At 39.2% G+C, this 21259-nt stretch overlaps 1 protein-coding gene across 5 annotated transcripts; it reads right to left on the reverse strand.

The window, feature by feature from the left end:
• Window positions 1–1389: 1389 nt before the first annotated feature.
• SPP1 (secreted phosphoprotein 1) lies at window positions 1390–9102 on the reverse strand. 5 transcript variants are annotated; one of them, XM_055297039.2, is made up of 7 exons: window positions 8954–9102; window positions 7816–7883; window positions 7668–7706; window positions 4603–4683; window positions 4296–4337; window positions 2936–3259; window positions 1390–2234 (listed from the first exon to the last, which is right to left on the reverse strand). In XM_055297039.2, exons 2-7 carry the CDS (start codon window positions 7867–7869, stop codon window positions 1830–1832), a joined length of 945 nt encoding a protein of 314 aa, XP_055153014.1. In that variant the 5' UTR covers window positions 7870–7883; window positions 8954–9102; the 3' UTR covers window positions 1390–1829. The 5 variants fall into 5 exon arrangements, with proteins under 5 accessions (XP_055153014.1, XP_055153016.1, XP_055153015.1 ...); XM_055297041.2 differs by lacking the exon at window positions 4603–4683 and having other exon boundaries at window positions 8954–9076; XM_055297040.2 differs by lacking the exon at window positions 4296–4337 and having other exon boundaries at window positions 8954–9076.
• Between the last annotated feature and the right edge of the window lie 12157 nt (window positions 9103–21259).

The following is a 21259-nucleotide window of genomic DNA, read 5'->3' on the forward strand; positions in this document are numbered from 1 at the left end:
CTTCTAACTGTATATTTGTACCCATCAATCAACTTTTCTTCATGTGCCCCTTACCCTCACCCTCGCCAGCCTCTTGTAGAACCACCCATTTACAGTCTATCTCTATGTGATCCACTTTTCTAGCTCCCACATATGGGTGAAAACATGAGATATTTGTCTTTTTGTGCCTGTCTTATTTCACTTAGTATAATGACCTCCAGTTCCATCCATGTTGCTGCAAATGACAGGATTTAATTTCTTTTTATGGCCAAATAGTATTCCATTGTGTGTATATACCACATTTTCTTTATCTATTCATCATGAGGGACATTTACATTTATTGCACATCTTGGCTATTGTGAATAGTGCTGCAATAAACGTGGGAGTTCAGATATCTCTTCCACATATTGATTTGCTTTCTTTTGGTTATATACTCAGCAGTGGGATTGCTAAATAATATGGTAGTTCTATTTTTGTTTTTTTGAGAAGTCTCCATACAGTTTTTCATAGGGGCTGTACTAATTTACAGTTCTCACCAGTGTACGAGTGTCCTTCTTTCCCCGAATCCTGGCCTGTGTCTGTTATTTTTTGTCTCTTTGATAAAAGCCATTTTAACTTGGGTGGGATGATATCGCATTGTGGTTGTGATTTGCATTTGCCTGGTGATTAGTGATGCTGAGCATTTTTCTGTATACCTGTTGGCCATTTGCATGTCTATTCAGATTTGTGCCCATTTTAAATTGGATTATTTGGGTTGTCTTTTTTTTTCTTTTTTTTGATATTAAGTTGTTTGAGTTCCTTATGTATTCTGGATTTTAATTCCTTCTTAGATGTATAGTTTGTGCATGTTTTCTCTTGGTATTTTTGACAACATAGGTGAACCCTAGAGGATGTTAAGTTAAATAAGCCAAGCACAGAAGGAGGAGTACTGCATGATCTCACTCATATGTGGAATCTAGAAAAGTTGACCTCATAGAAGTAGAGAGTAGAATAGTGATTACCAGCAGCTGGGAGAGTGGGAAGGTGGATGAGGGGAGGTTAGTCAATGGGTACAAAGTTACAGTTACCTAGGAGGAATAAATTCTAGTATTCTATTGCAAAGTAGCTTGACTATAGTCAATAATAATGTATCGTATACTTCAAAATAGCTAGAAAAGAGGATTGAATGTTCTCACCACAAATAAATGACAAGTGTTTGAGGTGATGGATATGATAATTACCCTTGGAAAATTATACAGTGTATATATGTAACAAAACATCACACAGTACCCTATACATATGTACTATTATTTTGTATCAATTGAAACCAAAATAAACCTTTAAAAACATTATATAGGCAGTAAAAAAGGTTATGTTTTATTAACTGCTGGACAACTGTGAGAAAACAAATAAGCAATTGACACCACCAAATTCTTATTACATTCAAGATAAAAGATTTATTCACACCACAAAAGAAAGATAATCACAACAAAATATACACTAACTTAAAAAACAAAAGATTATAGTGACATAAAATGTTATATTCTTTTTAAAAGGGTAAAAGTATTTTGTTTGCTTCTACATAAATGTCTATTCATGAGAGAATAACAAATATTAAAATACAGTGATAGTTTGCATTTCTTCTATAGAATGAACATAGACATAACCTTGAAGCTTTTAGTTCACGGGGAGTTTCCATGAAGCCACAAACTTAACTAATTATCAAATACATTAGTTATTTCCAGACTCACATAGATACACGTTCAACAAATAAACTGAGAAAGAAGCATTTCATGTTCTCTTTCATTTTGCTATAAAGCATTTTTTCTTTTGACTAAAAGCAAAGTGAGAAATTATATTTTTTTCTCTTTTTAATTGACCTCAGAAGATGCACTATCTAATTCATGAGAAATGCGAAATTTCAGGTGTTTATCTTCTTCCTTACTTTTAGGGTCTACAACCAGCGTATCTTCGTGGCTGTGAAATTCATGGCTGTGGAATTCATGGCTGACTTTGGAAAGTTCCTGACTATCAATCACATCGGAATGCTCATTGCTCTCATCACTGGCTTTCCGCTTATATAATCTGGACTGCTTGTGGCTGTGGGTTTCAGCACTTTGGTCATCCAGCTGACTCGTTTCATGATTGTCCTTCCCACGGCTGTCCCAATCAGAAGGTGCGTTCAGGTCCTGGGCAACAGGGATGGCCTTGTATGCACCATTCAGCTCCTCGCTTTCCATGTGTGAGGTGATGTCCTCGTCTGTAGCATCAGGGTACTGAATCATGGCACAAATGAAGAAGAATTATATGAACAGCTAGGGATGGGAATATGGTAATCCTTTTCCGCTCTCTAGCTTTTAGGCCATCTTATACTAAAAATTGTCTAAATCTGGCTGAAATAATCCTAGCATGTTACTTTGTATAGTACTTTACCAAGCCCTTTCATATATGGCATCTCCTTCAGTTTAATAAGTACATCACTTACATATGTAATGAAACCTATGAGGTAGTTTTCATTATATTGAAACCTACATAAAGAGGAAGTGAACTGTTAGTTAAAAAGTAAAGAGAATAGTAAACGGCAAGGCTATGTCAAATCCAGATTCTGTGGCTAAGGATTCAGTGTAACTTGCAACTACAATTCCTCTTAGGTATTTAACTTCAAAACATGACCATTATATTTTTAAAATAATTGTTGTTTTCCATTTATTTTAATCTGAAAATAAGTGATCCAGGATTTCAAAAAGTAGAATTGTGTTTGAGTATCAAATCTAGAGAGAAATTATGAAGATTCACAAAAACCGCCAAGCAGAAAAAGATTTGTACTCAATGATCATAAAGTAGAATATGAATGAATTCTTGCTGAATGGATGAATGAATGGATGAGTGGATGAATGAATGAATGGATATGCAAACTGTGGTTTCCTAGGCTTGAGCTCTAGTCAGAACCATCAGGTGTGTCTGTTAAAGGATTTACCTGGATGTCAGGTCTGCGAAACTTCTTAGATTTTGACCTCAGTCCATAAACCACACTATCACCCCGGCCATCATATGTGTCTACTGTGGGGACAACTGGAGTGAAAACTTCAGTTGCTGGCAGGTCTGTGGGAAAATCAGTGACCAGTTCATCGGATTCATCAGAATGGTGAGACTCATCAGACTGGTGAGAATCATCAGTGTCATCTACATCATCAGAGTCGTTCGAGTCAATGGAGTCCTGGCTGTCCACATGGTCATCATCATCTTCATCATCCACATCGTCCATGTGGTCATGGCTTTCGTTGGACTTACTTGGAAGGGTCTGAAAATTAAGATGGCCAGGAAGATTAATGTATGGGTTTTTATTTTCCCTTAGCCTTTATAGCACATTAGTCTTTTACTATCTTTCTTTTTATTTAGTTTCAGAATCTTTGCATTCACAGTACACACCATGGCTTTTAGGAGCTAAAGTGAGCATCTTCTAATTTCTCTTTTAACACAGGGATTAATAACATTCGGAGGAACATTTCTTACTTTCCAACAAAAATTATTTTTATAGATATTTTCAAGCCAAATATGTGAGTATAATCTTCATATCAATAATATTGTTTTTCCTTATACATATTAAACATTATTTACTAAATTCGATGATGTAGTAGACACAGATACATAATTATGAGACTGGTTTTTTTATTTGAAATGAGATTTATCAAAAGAGAAGAGTATCCATATTTTAATGTGTGTACCAAAATTTATAACCACTTTCCTATTAGCATGGATAATTGAAAGGTGACTCTGTTATGCATGTGTGTATAAACTGCAGCTCAAAACTGTCCATTGAATTAAACAAAATCTATTAAATTTCAAATTGACAAATATATTAGGTAATTTATCTAACTCGCTTTAATATTCTTAGTATATTCAAATTGAATCTTAAGGAAAATAAATTTACTCTTTGCTTAGCAAATATATGAATGATCCTAATAAAAAGAATAGTTGTCAAATAAACTATTTTATTAGGAAAGAAAACTTTCCTAAAGGCAAAATCTTAGCTTTGATAGGCATTAATTAGATGCTTATTAGATATTAGATATCTATAAAATACCTTAAATAAATTGCAAGCAGCTTAATGTTTCAAATAACAGGCATTAATAAACATCTTCTGTAGTGCTAAACTTATCTGAGGAAACCTAGTATTTCTAATATTTAGTAAATACATGTTTTCTTTATGAGCAAGTTTTAGGCTGCCAATTAGCTGGGAAACTTGCTAATGAAATTTCATCAGAAGAGAATCCAGGCAATGGCTTCTTTCATTTCTTCAAGGCATGATGGGCCTCTGATTGAAAATGAGAACTTACCTCTTGTTTAAAGTCATTGGTTTCTTCAGAGGACACAGCATTCTGAAGAAGGAATGGCACGTGTTAGTGTGCATCACACATGCTAGCTTTTTTATTCAAAAGTTAACCTTTTTAATCCAAAGCAGTTTTTATTTTTCAGCCTCATCTGTGGATGGCTTAACACAGGGAGAAGCCAACATGGCAGATCAGTCAATGTCCTAAGGACATGTTTGCCAGCAGGCAGGCAGGATTCATCTGAGCAGCCCAAATGGCCTTACTGTGGCTATCTTTCATCACTGTAGTTTAATTATGAGAAGTTTAAAAATACCTGTGGGGCTAGGAGATTCTGCTTCTGAGATGGGTCAGGCTTTAGCCATGTGGCCACAGCATCTGGGTATTTGTTGTAAAGCTACAAAAAAGTTGCATGTTTATCATTATTAAAAAAAGAAACGTAGGAATGAATGGAAAAAACAACCATTCTTCACCAGTCTTGATGCAAGCATATAGTCACCGGGACCCTTAGGTACCTTTTTGTAATTTTTTTTTTCTTGCAGATTCATTTAACAAACTCTTATATAGCACTTACTGTGGGCTAGGCACTCTTTCCAATTGCTTTACAAATATGAACTCATTTGATCCTCTCATTCCCCTGTAAGATAGGTATTATTATTATTCCCACCTTACAGATCAGAAAACTCAGCCACAGTGCAGTTAAGTGGTAGGAAATGACAGAGCCAGGCAGGGTTCAAACGCAGGCAAACTAGCTCTTAACACTGAACTTCACACCGTGCTTTCTTTTTGTATGTTTGCTGGCTGAATTTTCCTCTCAGATAAAGCACATCTAAACCAGAGGTGACCTTAATTACTGTTGATCTTCATTGTGTCCAGTCCATGGAACAAGAAGGAACTCTTTAAGGCTGTGATGTCTAATACAGTATCCTCTAACCACATGGGGCTATTTAAATTTAAGTTAATTAAAATGAAACGCTAGGCACAGTGGCTCACCCCTGCAATCCCAGCACTTTGGGAGGCCGAGGCAGGCGGATCACGAGGTCAGGAGATCGAGAACATCCTGGCTAACACAGTGAAACCCCGTTTCTACTAAAAAAAATAAAAATAAAAAAATAGCCGGGCGTGGTGGCAGGCACCTGTACCCCCAGCTACTCGGGAGGCTGAGGCAGGAGAATGGCGTGACCCCAGAAGGCGGAGCTTGTAGTGAGCCAAGATCACGCCACTGCACTCCAGCCTGGGTGACAGAGCAAGACTCCATCTCAAAAAAGAAAAGAAAAAAAGATAAAAATTCAGTTCCTCAGTTGCACTAGCCCACATTTTGAGTGCTCAATAGCCATATGTATCTTAACAGACAATGTAGAAATATAATATTAAAATCATTGCACAAAAGTTCTATTGCTGTAAGGTGCCAAAGATGTAAATGAAATGGATTTTTCTTTAGCCAAATTATTTATCTGGAAGATACTGATAATATGCTACTGCAGAGGAGTGGAAATTGCTCTGAGTAAGTGTCATCTGATTTGCTGAATCATCCAGGGCCAATCATTACATTTCCCTGTCATTGAGAATGAGAACTCTGGGGGTTGCACAGAGTCTCTTCTGCAGCCACCTAAGGGGTGGATGAGTAGAGACAGAACCAGTCAGAAGTACTTGGAGTTTCTCTCATGGCTGGCTCTAACCAGAGGAGCTTCGTATTGGGTTTCTCTGAAAAGTTTTGCTGAAAGAAGGGGTTCCTTGCTTTAAGAAGATGAAAGAACAGCCGGGCGCAGTGGCTCACGCCTGTAATCCCAGCACTTTGGGAGGCCAAGGAGGGCGGATCACGAGGTCAGGAGATGGAGACCATCCTGGCTAACATGGTGAAACCCCGTCTCTACTAAAAATACAAAAAATTATCCGGGCGTGGTGGCGGGCGCCTGTAGTCCCAGCTACTCAGGAGAATGGCGTGAACCCGGGAGGCGGAGCTTGCCGTGAGCCGAGATCACACCACTGCACTCCAGCCTGGGCGACAGAGCGAGACTCCATCTCAAAAAATAAAATAAAATAAAATAAAAATAAATAAATAAATAAATAAAATAAGAAGATGCAAAAACAACGGGACCAGGTGAGTTCAGAGTTTTTCTCTTCACTTTTTCATATCTATCTATCTATTCTCATGACACATGTAATACAGGCTCAGAGAGAATGGATGTATAAGTTACATTTATAATTTTTAAAAACTAATATGAAGAAAATAAAGGTAAGCAAAATGAATAGACTAAAAACCACCCAGTAATCCTAACACTCACAGATAACCAGTGTGTATTTTCAGGCATATATCCTTAGAGACTTCCCCAGTTTTTTACTAGCTTTAAGTTTCTGGGATCCTAGAAGTCTGAGCCTTGAGCTCTTCACTGATTTCTTAAATTGTTATAGCTCCACGTGTCTTCTAAAATGCATCTTTGCCATATTTTCATTTATTAAAAAGGCACTAATTCTTGCCTCAAATAGTATGACATCTATCTTCTCTGGAGATGTTAATTTTTCTGGTTTATTATTAGGATTCAACACCTGTGTTTTCAAATCAGTTGAAAAACAGACACACACACCCCTCCACACACAAACGAACACAAAATACTTCTTTTAATGTCTTCATTAAGCAATCTAATTGCAGTGACCCCCAAGGCAACTCTATTTTGGCCTTTATTCTGTTCAACTGGAATTGAACTCTGTGTGCCTTTTTGTCCAAGCTTCTGGGGACAATGCTCATTTGTTGTTTGGCTGGCACAGTTTCATCTGTTGTGGAGGGGTAGGTACGTCTTTAGTGCTGGTCAAATAATTATAATAAAGCGTTTGGTTGGTCTTATGTTTGGTTAGAAAATGTGATCTAACATCAGCTGACAATCACAATAGATACAAACAGCACGCATAGACTTTCTTTTCACAATGGGCTTCTCAGCTAATATCTCAGACAATATTGTGAATATTATGGTCATACAAACAGTTCTGACTAATATCCAATGTGAATTTTAAACTTAGCAATCCACTAAACAAAGCAAATCTGGAATTTTCTGCTTTTAGATCAGTATGTGGACTAATGGGAAAAAAAGTCACAACTTCATATAACTCATCTTACACGCGATAACTCATCTTACATATAACTCATCTTACATGCCTAGACATTATTATATTTAAAACATCTGGGTTGGTTTTACAAACTTATATTTATTAAAAACTATACTGTGCTTGGTACTGGCCTAGATTCATAGCAGGCAGTCAATAAATACTTGTAAACCAATGGATTTGACTGAGAAGATAAGTATTATTGCAGCAAATATGTTTCTTGTGCCTCTTGCCATAATTGAGTAAATGATTTAACTATATAAAAACCTAAAAGATGCTTACCTGCTTTTCCTCAGAACTTCCAGAATCAGCCTGTTTAACCTTAGAAACAGAAAAGATGAAGAAAGTTTACAAGAATGTCCTCCTAGCACATGGAAGCACACAATTGAGTTATTTTCAGGAATTTTCTTTAAGATGCAGCTGTACTCACTGGTAGGGCATAGGTGATGCCTAAGAGGCAAAAGCAAATCACTGCAATTCTCATGGTAGTGAGTTTTCCTGCAAAATATTTCATAAGGAATAGCTGACATCTTCATAGGTTACAACAGTGATAACTGTTTATACTACCACATTACAAAATGATAACAAATAAAATATATTTTCTATAGAATGTTTTCTACTTCTTAGAGATGCCTTTTTAGTATTATAGTCTTTCAAGTTAATATTTATATTGCCACCTATTCTCCATCTTTCACTATTAGGCAAGGGAAAGGGAAATTTTGCAAGTCTGTATTTATTCAACTTTTAAATTTAGAGTTCCAGTTTATATATCTAGAGTTTATATATCTAGCTCTCTAAACGTACAAACAGATCAACAGTAACTTAGTTATATTAATAAGCTAGTATGGGAATACTTTTTAGAGAAGAAAAAACACAGAAAAAAGTGAAAAAAATTTGCTTTATCCATTTTTCCAACATGTACTTTAAATGTGACTTTTAGCTTAATTATTAAGTAGGTGCTACTTAGGTGAACTCAAACTATCTCTGAAATTTGTTATTTAGGTAAGATGTTCTAAAAGTTTGAAATTCAAAGGAAAACATTGACAATAGCCAACAGCTTTTCTATTTGTAATAATAAGCCTACATAGTGTCATACAGGTATCTTGGTGAATATTTTAACAGCTAAATTTAGCAGTGGCATATTCAGAAAGGGTTTTCTTCCCCTTAAAAGTGAGATACTTCATTTAAAAAATAGCATTGTAATCGGTTTAATTAGCGTAAAAGATCACTTTTCTTTTAAATTCTTGCACAGTCACCCATTGAAAATTAATAGTGAAATTAAATTCCAAAGGGGAATTTAATTTCACTATTTTCTGATTAGCAGCGGTGGTTTCTGTTCTTTTGAGGACCCAGTGGAAGTATTTTTAAGTTTTAAATTTGATTGGCATTCAAAATATCTAGACACCTTTGTTCCAGGAGACCTGCAATGTATCTAATCTGCTTATTAAAAAGGCTAGAAAATTTAAGTCTGTTTAACAGCATTACAATTAAAAATATTTTTCCTTAGAATTTGGACTTCCCAAGAAATTCAGCTGAATGCACAACCCAGTAGCAAACTGAAGCCATACCTTGGTCGGCGTTTGGCTGAGAAAGCTGCAACTGGCCTGAGACGAGTCTGGTCCCAGACGATGCTGTGCTCTCTGCTTCCTCCTCCTGCTGCTGACAACCAAGCCCTCCCAGAATTTAAATGCTGCTGCAGACATCCTCCACCAACACAGGGAGGCGGAGAGATTGTGTCATGAGGTTTTCTGCCACTGCCCAGCCCACCTGCTCCCACACTTCCCCCTCTGGTTTTGTGGTTAAAACAAAAAAAAAAAACAAAAACGCACACACACATCTACAGTTAAAACGTTACTTATGTACAATATCATTAACTAGCTTTTTCATTTACAGGATGGGCACTCAGCATCCAGGAAGAGCACTTAGAGATCCCATGAAAAAGGGAGAAAGTAGGGAAAAACATTAATGTAAAATTAAATAGAATGGATTTTTGTTTCTTTCGGTTTAAGTAACATAAAGGTAATATCTGCAACCACTCTTGCCTGTATGATTATACTTACTGAAGAGCCAGAAGGCTATTGTTCAAGCCTGCAAGGAGTTCAGAAAACTTGCCTCTGTCCCTTACTACTCAAGCTTAGCTTTGTGATTTCAAATATGCAGTAGCTTGTTACTTAGACAAATGGCACTAGTGACGTTAAAATATAAAATTCTATATAAAATAGAAGAATGGTAATTTATTCTAGATGTTGCAGAAGTAAAGCAGTTTCTGAATGAGAGCAGGATGACTGCTTGAGAGGGCTGCTTCAGGAGCCAGACTGTGGCTCTGAATTCCGCTGTGTCACTGCTGACCTGTGCAACCTTGGGCAAATCGCCCAGCCTACCTATCCTTGTTTCCTCATCCATAAAAATGCAGATACTATTACCTAGATCATGGGGTTTTTGAGAAGTTTAAATGAATTAGTATGTTAAACTAGCAATGCTTAGCACATATTAGATGCAAATGCTCTGTGTATCTTAGAGACTATATGTGTGTTAACTATTAGGACATTTTTTTTTTTTTTTTTTTTTTTTTGAGACGGAGTCTCGCTCTGTCACCCAGGCTGGAGTGCAGTGGCGCAATCTCGGCTCACTGCAAGCTCCGCCTCCCGGGTTCACGCCATTCTCCTGCCTCAGCCTCTCCGAGTAGCTGGGACTACAGGCGCCCGCCACCACGCCCGGCTAATTTTTTGTATTTTTTAGTAGAGATGGGGTTTCACCGTGGTCTCGATCTCCTGACCTTGTGATCCACCCGCCTCGGCCTCCCAAAGTGCTGGGATTACAAGCGTGAGCCACCGCGCCCGGCCAACTATTAGGAAATTTTTAAGAGGGGCAGGTAGTCACAAATTGTAATGTCTTTAAAAAGAATAGATTATTAAAATGAGAGTAGATGTAAGATCTTTAAATGGTATGCATCAATAAGGAAATTTTGCACATTTCTAAAGGAACAGATTCGATTTTGGAATCATCTTTTTTTCTAGTTTTTCTCCTAGGGTATGTAAAGTAGGCTACTTAAAAAGAAAAACATTTTTAAAAATTTCTGTATTAAAAAACATTTTACTAGGTATTTAAAAGGTGTTTGAATAAAAGAAAATTACAGGGGAAGTCTGAATATTAGAGCAGAATTCAGGGATAGCAGAGCTCTGGGTCCTTTTAAAATATTTAATATTGTCTTGAGATTATTTATCTTCATCTGCTTTCTTAGCTGTGAAATGCAGATTGCACTATTTATTTACCTTACACCTTTATTGTAAGACTTGTGTGTAATTGAGATGAAAAATAAGTGGTCCTATTCATTATTAGGTTGCTGCAAAAGTAATTGTGGTTTTTATTAGTTCTAAAGTGTCAACTTCTTTTTGCCAAATATTGCTTTTAATATAAATATAGATTAAATAATATCTTGAAGTGTTAGTATATAGCTAATTCATAGGTTTCATGAACATTTGGTAGGGGGAAATATGTCTCCCTTAAATTGGATGTATTCCAGATGAATTGATATGATTGGTTTGTAGGTAATAAGCCCCTATTTTAATAAGTAAGATGATGACTATCTCTATAAAATAGAAAGCACACCGATTATAGAGTTGCAAAATAGACTTATTTTTTCTGCTTTTAAAAACTTTTTTTTTCCTTTAAACATATTACCCACATAAGCTTGTCATGTTGTCAATTTAGTGGAGGGAAGTCCGAAAATTCTAAAAACAACAAAATGTCCACAGGATTTACTGTAGTTTACTCTGTGCCCACGGGAATGATTCAATATGAAGCTAGAATTAATTATAGGACTAGATTATGCTGGAGCCCAGCCATCTTGAGATGAACCATATGACCCTTTACAGGACTCTTCTGGTCATAGCTCCACAGTGCCACACGATGGCAGCAGTTCTGAAAAAAGATTTCAGACCACAATCTGGTTCTATCAATTTTCTTAATTGCAGCGGAATAGAACACGCGTGTATTTAATGACAGGATTATATACAGCTGTGGAGCTCTCCATTTCTTGGAATGCCAGGTGAGGAAATATTTCCCAACAATGACCCGCTATGCAGTCAGGGACAGAGACCCAGAGAACCAAAGCGGTCTTGTTTCGCTCTGTTGTTGCCTTAGGCAATCCCAAGTTGACACTATTGTCTCCTTCCCGACTTCTATACTCATTCAAAAAGTTCCTAGTCCCAAGGCCGCTCTCAGAGAAAAGACTTGTGAATTCACGGGTAAAGAATGTGTCTGGGATGCTTCAGAGTTGAGAAGGTAAAGTGATTTATAATGGGAGGCAATTCCGTAAAGTAGGAAATGGATGCTGCGCCATTCTGACTATCGGGGAGGTCGTGTTTCTTGATGTTTCTTGCTGTTTGCACTCAAACATGCTGCTTCTGGTTGTTTTTTCTGAGTAGGATTTTCTGTCAGAATTAACATGTTAAATAATTTAAATCACAGTGGCTCTATCTGTAATATTTCCAAAGTTTCCATTCTTGATTGTCTAATGATTGGTTGTTAGAATCAAAAGGTCAAAATGCACAAATTCTCTATAAATCTTGTACGTGGAAAGTAAAAAAAGTTTAGTTGTCAAACTAGAATGCAAAGAGTAATTTGTGATCTTAAATTATAGACACTAAGAGGACACATGGAAACAACTAAAGATCCTTATGGTCTTTTTCCTGAATTACATGAAAATTCCCATATAATAAAAAGTAAGTGTTCAATGTCACTACTTTGGTGGACAACTTTATTAAACTCACTTCGAGTTTATTTGAACATTTCTAATTATATTTTACTTAGTAAAGTGTAACCAACTATTTCAGCGTTTTCAGCTCTATATGTAATTATTTTTTCCCTTGAGTCAAGGTTCAGATATGACTCTGATATTTTGGTAACACCACTAATCTGTCATGAAGAAGTTGGGAATTAAAGCTAATCGGAAGCCTAGCACCATTCATCATATATAGACTGGGAAAAGGGGCATTATTTATCACAGGGTAGCAAGCAAATGTGGATGATAAGAGGGTGCTATTTTCAAGTTCAGACATGAAATTAGAGCATTTCAGAAATACAAAAAAAAAAAAAGCCACCATAAAACCTTTTATTCCATTGCTCAATAACTTAGACAACAAAAGTCAGCTCCTGACAAAGTGGTCTTACTCTTGGTAAACATTAGTTTCAATTTAAAACAAATGAAAAACAGTTTTCCTTTAGACACATAGAACTGTTACGGAGTAAGTGCTCAATAAATCGTTGGTGATTGCCCACTCAGCCCTGCATCTATGACAACGAATTCTGACTTTATAGTTTTTGCTTATGAATACAATGCATAGGCACCATGCTTGAATTCAGAGTATATCTCATATATTGATATCTAATATCTGCCAGTACTCAAGAATCTAGCATTATTTCTTCATTAAAGTAGTATTAGTAACTCTGAGGGCATTCTAATGCTCTTTAAATGATAGACTCTTTAAAGTAGACTTAAATTACTAACCTTTTTTTTCTTAAATGACACCATTCTTACCCTCATGGAGCCCATTTATTCATGAAAATCAACTAGGAAATTTGAAACTTGAGTAACCAATGAGATTAAGGGGGTGTAGCTAAACAGTAAACTTGGCAGCACCCCGGGTAGAGAAGGTATATGGTAGAGACCCTGCGTCCACGTTGGAGTTGAAGGGATGGGTATTCTGGTATTGGATCCAAACGGAAAGTCCCCCTTCCCACTCAACATCAACCACAGCAGCATAAACTCGAGACCTATAACAACCTGGGGAACAATAGAGGAGGCTGTAATCAGAGAGGATCCAAAGAGGGAGATAGAACAAGGTGGAAAAGCACAAATAGTCTAGCAGCTGCAGGAGGACCTTGTTTGTTCAGAAAAAGACATTTTGTGGCAATAAGCGGTCAGTGACAGTCATTTTGCAGAATATATTTGAGGGGAGAAAATCATTCCCCGAAATTGGTTTGTGAGAATTCTTACTTAAAATCTGACGTTTGAGTAATTTTTGGTAGAGAATCTATCATAAGGTTGATATGAAAAGGTGACAATTTCAGTGCAAAAGAGAAAACAAAATCAGAAGAAAGGGGAGCAAAACTAGACAACAAAAGCAGCTCAGTCAGATATTTTTCTGTTCACGCTTGGCTAAGGTTTTTTGTTTCGACAATTCTTGTCAAGGCATAATTTACATTAATGCCCCTATCCCATGGCATAACATTTATGTTTCTTAAACCTGTAATTTAAAATATTCTATATTAAAATTTGATTTCTTCTTTAATGTTTGAATTCCTCATAGAGTGTAGGTTCCATGATATGCTAATCCCTCTGCAGATTATGTGCCAAAAATATTTATTCAGTGAAGAAATTTAGCTCAATTATGACATGTATATAGTTCTTACATAAATTGAGTTATTCTTGCTGATTATTTTCTGTTGCTTTCATAAAGCCCCAAATTAAACATATTTATTTATTTTTTGAGACTGTGTCTCACTCTGTCGCCCAGGCTTGAGTGCAGTGGCACAATCTCAGCTCACTGCAACCTCTGCCTTCTGGGTTCAAGTGATTCTTGTGCCTCAGCCTCCCAAGTAGCTGGGATTACAGGCATGCACCACCCCACCATGCCCAGCTAATTTTTTTTTTTTTTTTTTTTTTTTAGTAGAGTTGAAATTGTATCATGTTGGCCAGGGTGGTCTCAAACTCCTGGCCTCAAGTGATTGGCCCACCTCAGCCTCCCAAAGTGCTGGGATTACAGGCATCAACCACCGCCCCCGTCCTCCTAAATTAAATGTCTTTAGATTCCAATATAGATAGTGTTCAGCTTGAGTGAATTACACCTGAGAACTTCAGGCATGCTTCCTGTGCCTAAAAAGGACTGCCCAGGTGATTGCTATTTCTTACATAACATGAGGTCCTCTGGAGTCTGGCATTCTTCTGTCTCTCCAGCCTTATTTCTGCCCAACTTCTCTCCTTGTACTCCCTAAAACAATCATGCAGAGCCACGTGGGTTCCCCAGTGTGTCATTCTATTTCAGGTCTCCATGCCTTTATTCACATTGCATGGTCCTTATATCTAGAATATCCCTCCAGTCTCATCCGCACCTGTCTCCGAAATATTTGCACATCATGCATCAAAGCATCCCCTATAAAACCTTTTCTGGTCTAAATAGTAACAACCAACTCCCACTTTTTAACTCCTTCGACAGCCTGCACTTGATCTAGCATAGCACCGATGAAGCTTTCTTGCCTTAAATGTTTGTCCTCCTCATGCTAAAAAGTAAACTCCCAGCAGTCAGGGACTGGGATTTATTCATGTTTGTATCCACAGTTTCCTGTTAGGCGCTCTGTAAATGTTTAGAGGAACAAGTGAATGAAGGAGCATTATTTTAATAATGTTTAATCCTATGGTACCCACAGGTAGCATGTGCGTTTAGCATAAACTCCAAGAGGCTGGAGCTCCTACTGGGTTCTTAAAATAATTTATATATACATTTTAAAAATGCCATTGCAGAATTTGAAGAGTCTAGGTTTTCTCGTCTCCCATCTCAAATTCTTTTCTATGGAGTTCTGGCATATCCTTTCTCTTGTCTGGGTCTCAAGTTCCTTGATAGAGTTAATGTGGATTATTTTAGAGGTCGATTTCAGCTCTAAAATTCTGTGATTTATGTTTCCTTTTCAAGTTCATGAGGAATAAAATATTGACGTTACAACAAGAGGAGTAAACAGATGGTAGACGTAGAGATGCTCTTGAGAGAAGTTCACATTGAAGAAAGATTTTAACACAAAGAGTCTTTAATAGACCAGGGGACAGGTGAAGTCGAAGAGTTATGATGTTTTTAAGTAAAATATCATGTGTTTTGCTATATTTTAAACTATAGATAAAAATTAATGAGCATTGTTATAACAATACCAGTAAAAATAAAACTTTTTTTTTAAAAAAGGAGGTAAATCAATCCCAACATACAATTTTAATAAATCAATCTTTCATGTTCTGAGAATTTTTTATTCTTACCTCCCACAATATGGGTTTTCTAGAGGCATTTTCCCAGTATGGGTCACATGAATTTCTTTCAGATTTCATTACCCAGAGTAGGGGATTGAGGAGAAACTGACTGAAGAGATTGGCTTGCCTCTTTCCTGGAAAATGCCTCTTGTGGTTTTGGGGAGTAGTTTTATTGCTAAACAGGTCAGGCATATAGGGCTTTGCCATAATCTGGAGATGTTTTTAGATTTTTCTTTCCCGCATTCACACCTCCTTCATTTCCAAGCATCTGTGGATTTTACTAGTCTAGACAACCTATTAATTTCACTTTGTATCTAATGATATTGTTCACGAGTCATCCAGAATCAGTTTGTCCTCTTTTCAGCCATTTCATGCTAAATGCAATTTCTGCTGCTTGTGTTTTCCCGAAGAAACAAGGAAATTTTCTAGTAATTATTATGCCCTTAACATTTACTTTTTCTACAGTAACAAAGAGTGAGCCCAAAACTTCTGTCTTTGCCTTTTAAAAGGAGAGATATTCAAAATAATAACAATAATAATAACAACAATAATGGTAATTGTATATATATTTATGGGACACCTGTAAAGTACTAGATTTAAAAATATGCATTTTGTCTAATATTCATAATGATGACATAAGTTTGGTATTATGACCTCAATTTTTTCAGATAAGTATAATAGAAGCTATTTAATGTGCCAGTCACTTCTGTTTACCTGATCGCATTTACTGTTTGCACAAATATTAGGTGTATATTTACAGGGCCAGTAGGGTTCCAGGGAAGGAAGTGTTTAGTTCTACACATCAGTGTTAAAAAAAGCTTTCAAGAGGATGCTAAGATGCAGCTCAACTGAGGAGCTAATATTTAGAGACAAACTTATTTATTTATTTATTTGAGACAAGATCTTGCTCAGTCACCCATGCTGGAGTGCAGTGGTGTGATCACGGTTCACTGTAGCCTCGACCTCCCAGGCTCAGGTGCTCTTCCTGCCTTAGCCTTCTCAGTAGCTGAGACTATAGGTGTGCACCACCAGACCTGGCTAATTTTTAAATTTTTGTAGAGACGAGGTCTCCCTATGTTGGCCAGGCTGGTCTCAAACTCCTAGACTCAAAGATCCTCCTGCCTCAGCTCCCAAAATGCCTCCCAAAGTGGTCTTGGGGTTGAAAGCGCGAGCCACCATGCCTGGCCCCAGAGACTAACTTCTAAGATGTGAATCAAAGTTATAAGCATCCAAATTTGACCAAACATGGTTAAAATGAAAAGAAACAAAAACCAAAACCCAAATAACCATACAACAAAAGCTGTAAGTTCCAATGATACTGATGAGAGAAATTTTGTAAGGATTTTCAAAAATCTTGCCTCTAACAAGTTCAAATCTAATAAGAACAAAAGCTTAATTTTTTCACGTATGCCACCCAGCTAATGTCATGCTATGGTCATGAGCCATACAGTGTGGGAAAGTGTCAGTATGTCTCTGCTAATCTCAAACTGCTGTGAATCACCAGTTCAAAGCACACACCTACTGATTGTGGGTTAATATCATTAGCTTCATACTTAATAGATATAATGATCTTAAATATTAGTTTTCTTGACTCTCTAAACTTTGAACAAATTGCTTATTGTATTTTAACAAGTATCATATTTCTACAGAAAGACACGTTTCATAGTTAGTCTTATGCCTTACTATATTTGAATTCTTTGTAGCACCTACCATAATAATTGTGCAGGTACTGTTGGCTGTACACCAAAGATGTGTTGTCTTCAGAGTAGTTGCTGGGAAGCAGCTGCCCAGCTGAAACTACATTTCTCAGCCTCCCTTGCATTTAGATGTGGCCATATGTCTAGTTCTTGCTAAGGGAATGTAAACCAAAGTGACGTGTTTCACTTCCAGGTGGAAGTGCACAAAAACTTCAAAAAGCGTGCCTCCCCCATAGTCTTCTTCCTTACCCTTTCACCAGATGAAGAGGACTGAAGCATTTTGGATAGCAGAGCCCAGGGAGAACATGACTTGAGCTATCTGCTGATCTGGAACCCTAGCATTAGATATCGTATTGTTACAGGATCTTTGGAGTGTTGCTTTTTTGGCCAGAAACATACAGCCGGCGGTGCCTTTGCCTGAGTTTTGCTCTGGCCCACTGGACTCATTCTGCCCATTCAGCCTGGCAGGCTACATTCAGCTCATGCTACTGGCCTGGATCCCATGCCTCCAAGGGAGGCCGTGAGTCAGGCATGGAGTGGCAATGGGGTGTGAGTGAGCATAGGGTCTGGCCACTGTGCAGTCAGACACATGCCAGCTGCTGCTTCAGGGCAGGAAGCTCCAGGTGCCAACATGGGTGCCAGCTCTCTTCAAGGCTGCGGCTGGACCAGGCACACCACAAGCAACTGTCCTGGCTCATACTAGGGAATGCGGTGGTGCCTAGAGGCTTAGAGACACTGGGAACCACAGGGCCTCAAAAAGGGAGTCACAGTCCTAGCTCAGGGTGATCCCACGTCTGGGCTCCCTGAAGGGCTGCAGCTCTTCTCTCCTCTTTGCCCACAAAGTGGCGAGCAAGGGGCATATTTCAGCTCTGTTTGTGTTACAGCTCTTTTAGCATCACCATTCCACAAGTCCTGAGTTCTTGTCCTGTGACCAGGAAGAGTGAGGTACACAGACAGGTGGAGGGTGAGCAAGACGAAGAGGAGTTTTATTGAGCAACAGAACACCTCAGAGAAGACCCACAGTGGGCAGCTCCTCTCCATAGCTAGGGTGTCCTGACGAGTGTTCAGCTCCTATCAGAGATATAGGCAGGTCATCCCGAAAAGTGTTCAGTTCTCAGCAGAGTGGGTAGCTCCTCTCTGCTGCTGGCTGTCCCTTCATCTCTCCATCCTCTGCCCTGGTGTTGCTGAGCCCAGGGCATTTATGGACCTCAGAGGTGAAGAAGTGCACACCAGTTGGTCCATGGGCAACCATGGACAGGCCTGGAAAAGCCACCACAAGTCTCCACTCGTCTGTGGTCTGTGGGACTGGCAGCCTGACCCCCAGACTTCAGGCTCTCCCTGGCCTGAAGGTGGGGCCTCATCTGGACCTGCCCCCTTCTGCCCAGGAGCCGGTCTGCCTCCTGTGGCTGTCCATGGCACCCAGGCTGCTTGCACAAAGGGGCACTTGCAAGCCAGCACTGAGCTGCCCTCATCCTCACCTCCACTTCCCTCCCCGCCACACTCATCAGTGCCCAAAGTCTGGAGGAGGCCGAGGTGGCAGGGGGCTGGTGTGTCAGTGCTGTCCGGAGCATGTGCACACCCGGCTGGGCTATGACAGCTCTCCGGCTTGGCCCCAACCCCACTCCAAGATTGGAGTGGGTGCCAGGAGTAGGGAGAGACCAGGCAGCAGGAGCAGACAGGCCCCCTAGGGTGCAGACTGCAGAGACTCCCAGGTCCTGCTCCTGGGAGGGCGGGGCTCTTGCCCACCCAGCTCGCAGCGTTGTCTGAGGGGGACCCTTTTGGAGTGGATCGGGGCCCAGCCTGGCAGTCAAGAGTGTCAGGCCCGGTGATCACCTCAATGCGGGATAGAACCCCTGGACACAGCCCCAGTCAGCCCTGTGCAGAGCCTTCTCCCAAGGTGCAGGAACTTGGCTTGGTGGGGTGGGTGCTGTCACTGCAAAAATTGGCTGGGTCCTGAAGTGGGCACTGCTCCCATTTCCAGCCATGGGGCTCTGAAACGCGCCCCAGGTCAGCGCCTTGGCCCGGCCACCACGCTCTGTGTGCAAGCATCACACTGCACGGGACCCAGCTCTGCCTTGGGGACCCTCTCTGCCTGACAGCTGCTCCCCTGCCCGTGGGCGACTTGGCCTGGCCCTATCGTGGTGGCCCCCAGGGCTGTGGGCTTCGAAGACTGTCTGCCTCTTCCACACGTCCTTCCTGCAGCAGCAGAGGGTGAGAGCAGCAACGCAGGGCCAGGGTCGGAGCTACGGAGGCTCTGGGCCTGGGGGTGGGTCCTGCCCAGCAGTGCTAGGGTCCGGGTGGCGCAGTCGGCTGCCTCCCGGACATTGGACATATGGCACAGGGGTACCTCCTCCCCCGCAACCCGCCACTACTGCTCCCACAGCCGCTCCTGCCACCACCGCTGGCGCCTCCCAGCTGCAGCTGGCAAGATGACAGCAACAGCTCCGGATGGCACACCGTTGCCATCAGTATGAATGAGAAATAAGTTTCTATTGCCTTTAGTGCCTGACATCTGTTACAATAGCAGATGTTACCTTAATTAACACAATGTCATATGCATAATATTGCTCAGTTCATAGCTTTTGGATTTTATCATCTGTGTTCCAGGTCACTTGACTCATGAAACGGAATTTAAGTTATGGTGCTATAAGTTTATATGTATCTATTTTCTGTTAATTTTTGCTCCCCCATTTCTAAAAGCCAGAATAAGTTCATGCGAGGTTACTAATAGGTTAAAATTGAAGTTGATTATTTTATACAATAAGTATGTGACTAATTTTTTCCACAAGGAGATGGTATGCAATATCGGTAGATAAGTGATTAGGATAGTGGGCTTCTCTTGATCCTCTGTTTTTGTTTTTCCCACTTTTGCAAGGAGAGAATCAGCTGTGGTATAGGTTTTAGTGGATAGTGTCCCATGTTGAGAATCTGGGAACCTGAATTTTATCTGGCCTATACCACATAATTACATATTGTTAAGTTGGCTTGTTTCTGAGACGAAAGAGGCTACAGCTGCCTTCCACTAAATGATAAATTCATCTCGCAACTTCTGAATTGTTTGCACAGCACCATTTGCTTTTACTTCTTAGTTAGGCTACCTGTTTTTTGGATACCTTTTGCTTTTTGACCTGCTAACAAGTAGACAGTGGCAGTTAGAGATCAAGTTAAATTGTCCAGGCTCGGTCCTCAAGTCTGTAATCCCAGCACTTTGATTGCTTGTGCTTAGGAGTTCAAGACCAGCCTGGTCAACATGGCAAAAACCCTGTCTCTATAAAAATAAATCAATCAATAAATAAGAGATCAAGTTAAAATCAACCCATCTAGTCATATTTGAGAACTTAAAGTCATATTCTCTGAAGGTTTTGAATGACTTCTGTTTACTAGTAAGGATGTGTTCACAGATTAATTTTAGTCTTAGTTGCCTCTCACCAGATCAAATATTGTGTGGGAGGTAAATTCTAGGAAACTTGAAGAATTTTAAAGCACTCTACCATCCTCATATGGAGATGACCATAATTAGAGGAAACAGTAGGTTATGTCAGAAACTGTTTATTGTTGGGAGCTGAAGCTTTGACCCTTTCCTGTATATTTATTTCACTGATATTCCTAAACCTTTGGTGGTCTTTTGGTCTGTGGGTCATAGCTGGGCTAAGGGGTTAGCCAGAGTTCTCAGTGAAGTAGCAAAAGAGGTTATGTGTGGCATATCAGCAGAGTGGGTACACGCATTTCTCTGGGTTGGGGAGGAAGTGGAGGCTGGGATCAGTAAAGTGGTCTTTTTCTGTTTTTAGACAGTGCCAAAGCATCTCAGACTGGGGTTTCAGCTTTATTTTGGTTTACGAGGAGTTGGTTCAGACACAAGTGAAATTGTGGTGTCTTAACCTCTAGTAAGATTTAAAACATACATGTTGTTTCATCAAGCTTGGTCTCTTAGGAATCCGGTTTATCGTAGAGATGATGTTATTCTGAATTTAGAAGGAAAAGGGTGACAGAGTTTCGTTACAAAGATTACAAAGATGATGATTACAAAGATTACAAACATTTTGTAATCCCTGACTAGAATATAAATGAGTATAGAGATTTTACTTTTTAAGGATAGAAATCCTACATACAGTAAATCTATTTTTCTAAAACATGTTTTACTTCCACAGCAGTTTTATAAAATT

The sequence above is a fragment of the Symphalangus syndactylus genome, chromosome 10 (assembly GCF_028878055.3).
Source record: "Symphalangus syndactylus isolate Jambi chromosome 10, NHGRI_mSymSyn1-v2.1_pri, whole genome shotgun sequence".
NCBI classification, from domain to species: domain Eukaryota; kingdom Metazoa; phylum Chordata; class Mammalia; order Primates; family Hylobatidae; genus Symphalangus; species Symphalangus syndactylus.

Excerpts from the sequence above, each read along its gene's own strand:
- SPP1 (XM_055297038.2), bottom strand. The coding sequence starts at position 7,032 with ATGAGCATTGTCCCCAGAAGCTTGGACAAAAAGGCACACAGAGTTCAA. Across the intron at positions 4,338-4,602 it reads AGAATCTCCTAGCCCCACAG|AATGCTGTGTCCTCTGAAGA; the intron begins GTATTTTTAAAC and ends TTCCTTCTTCAG. Across the intron at positions 3,260-4,295 it reads CCAATGACTTTAAACAAGAG|ACCCTTCCAAGTAAGTCCAA; the intron begins GTAAGTTCTCAT and ends CTTAATTTTCAG.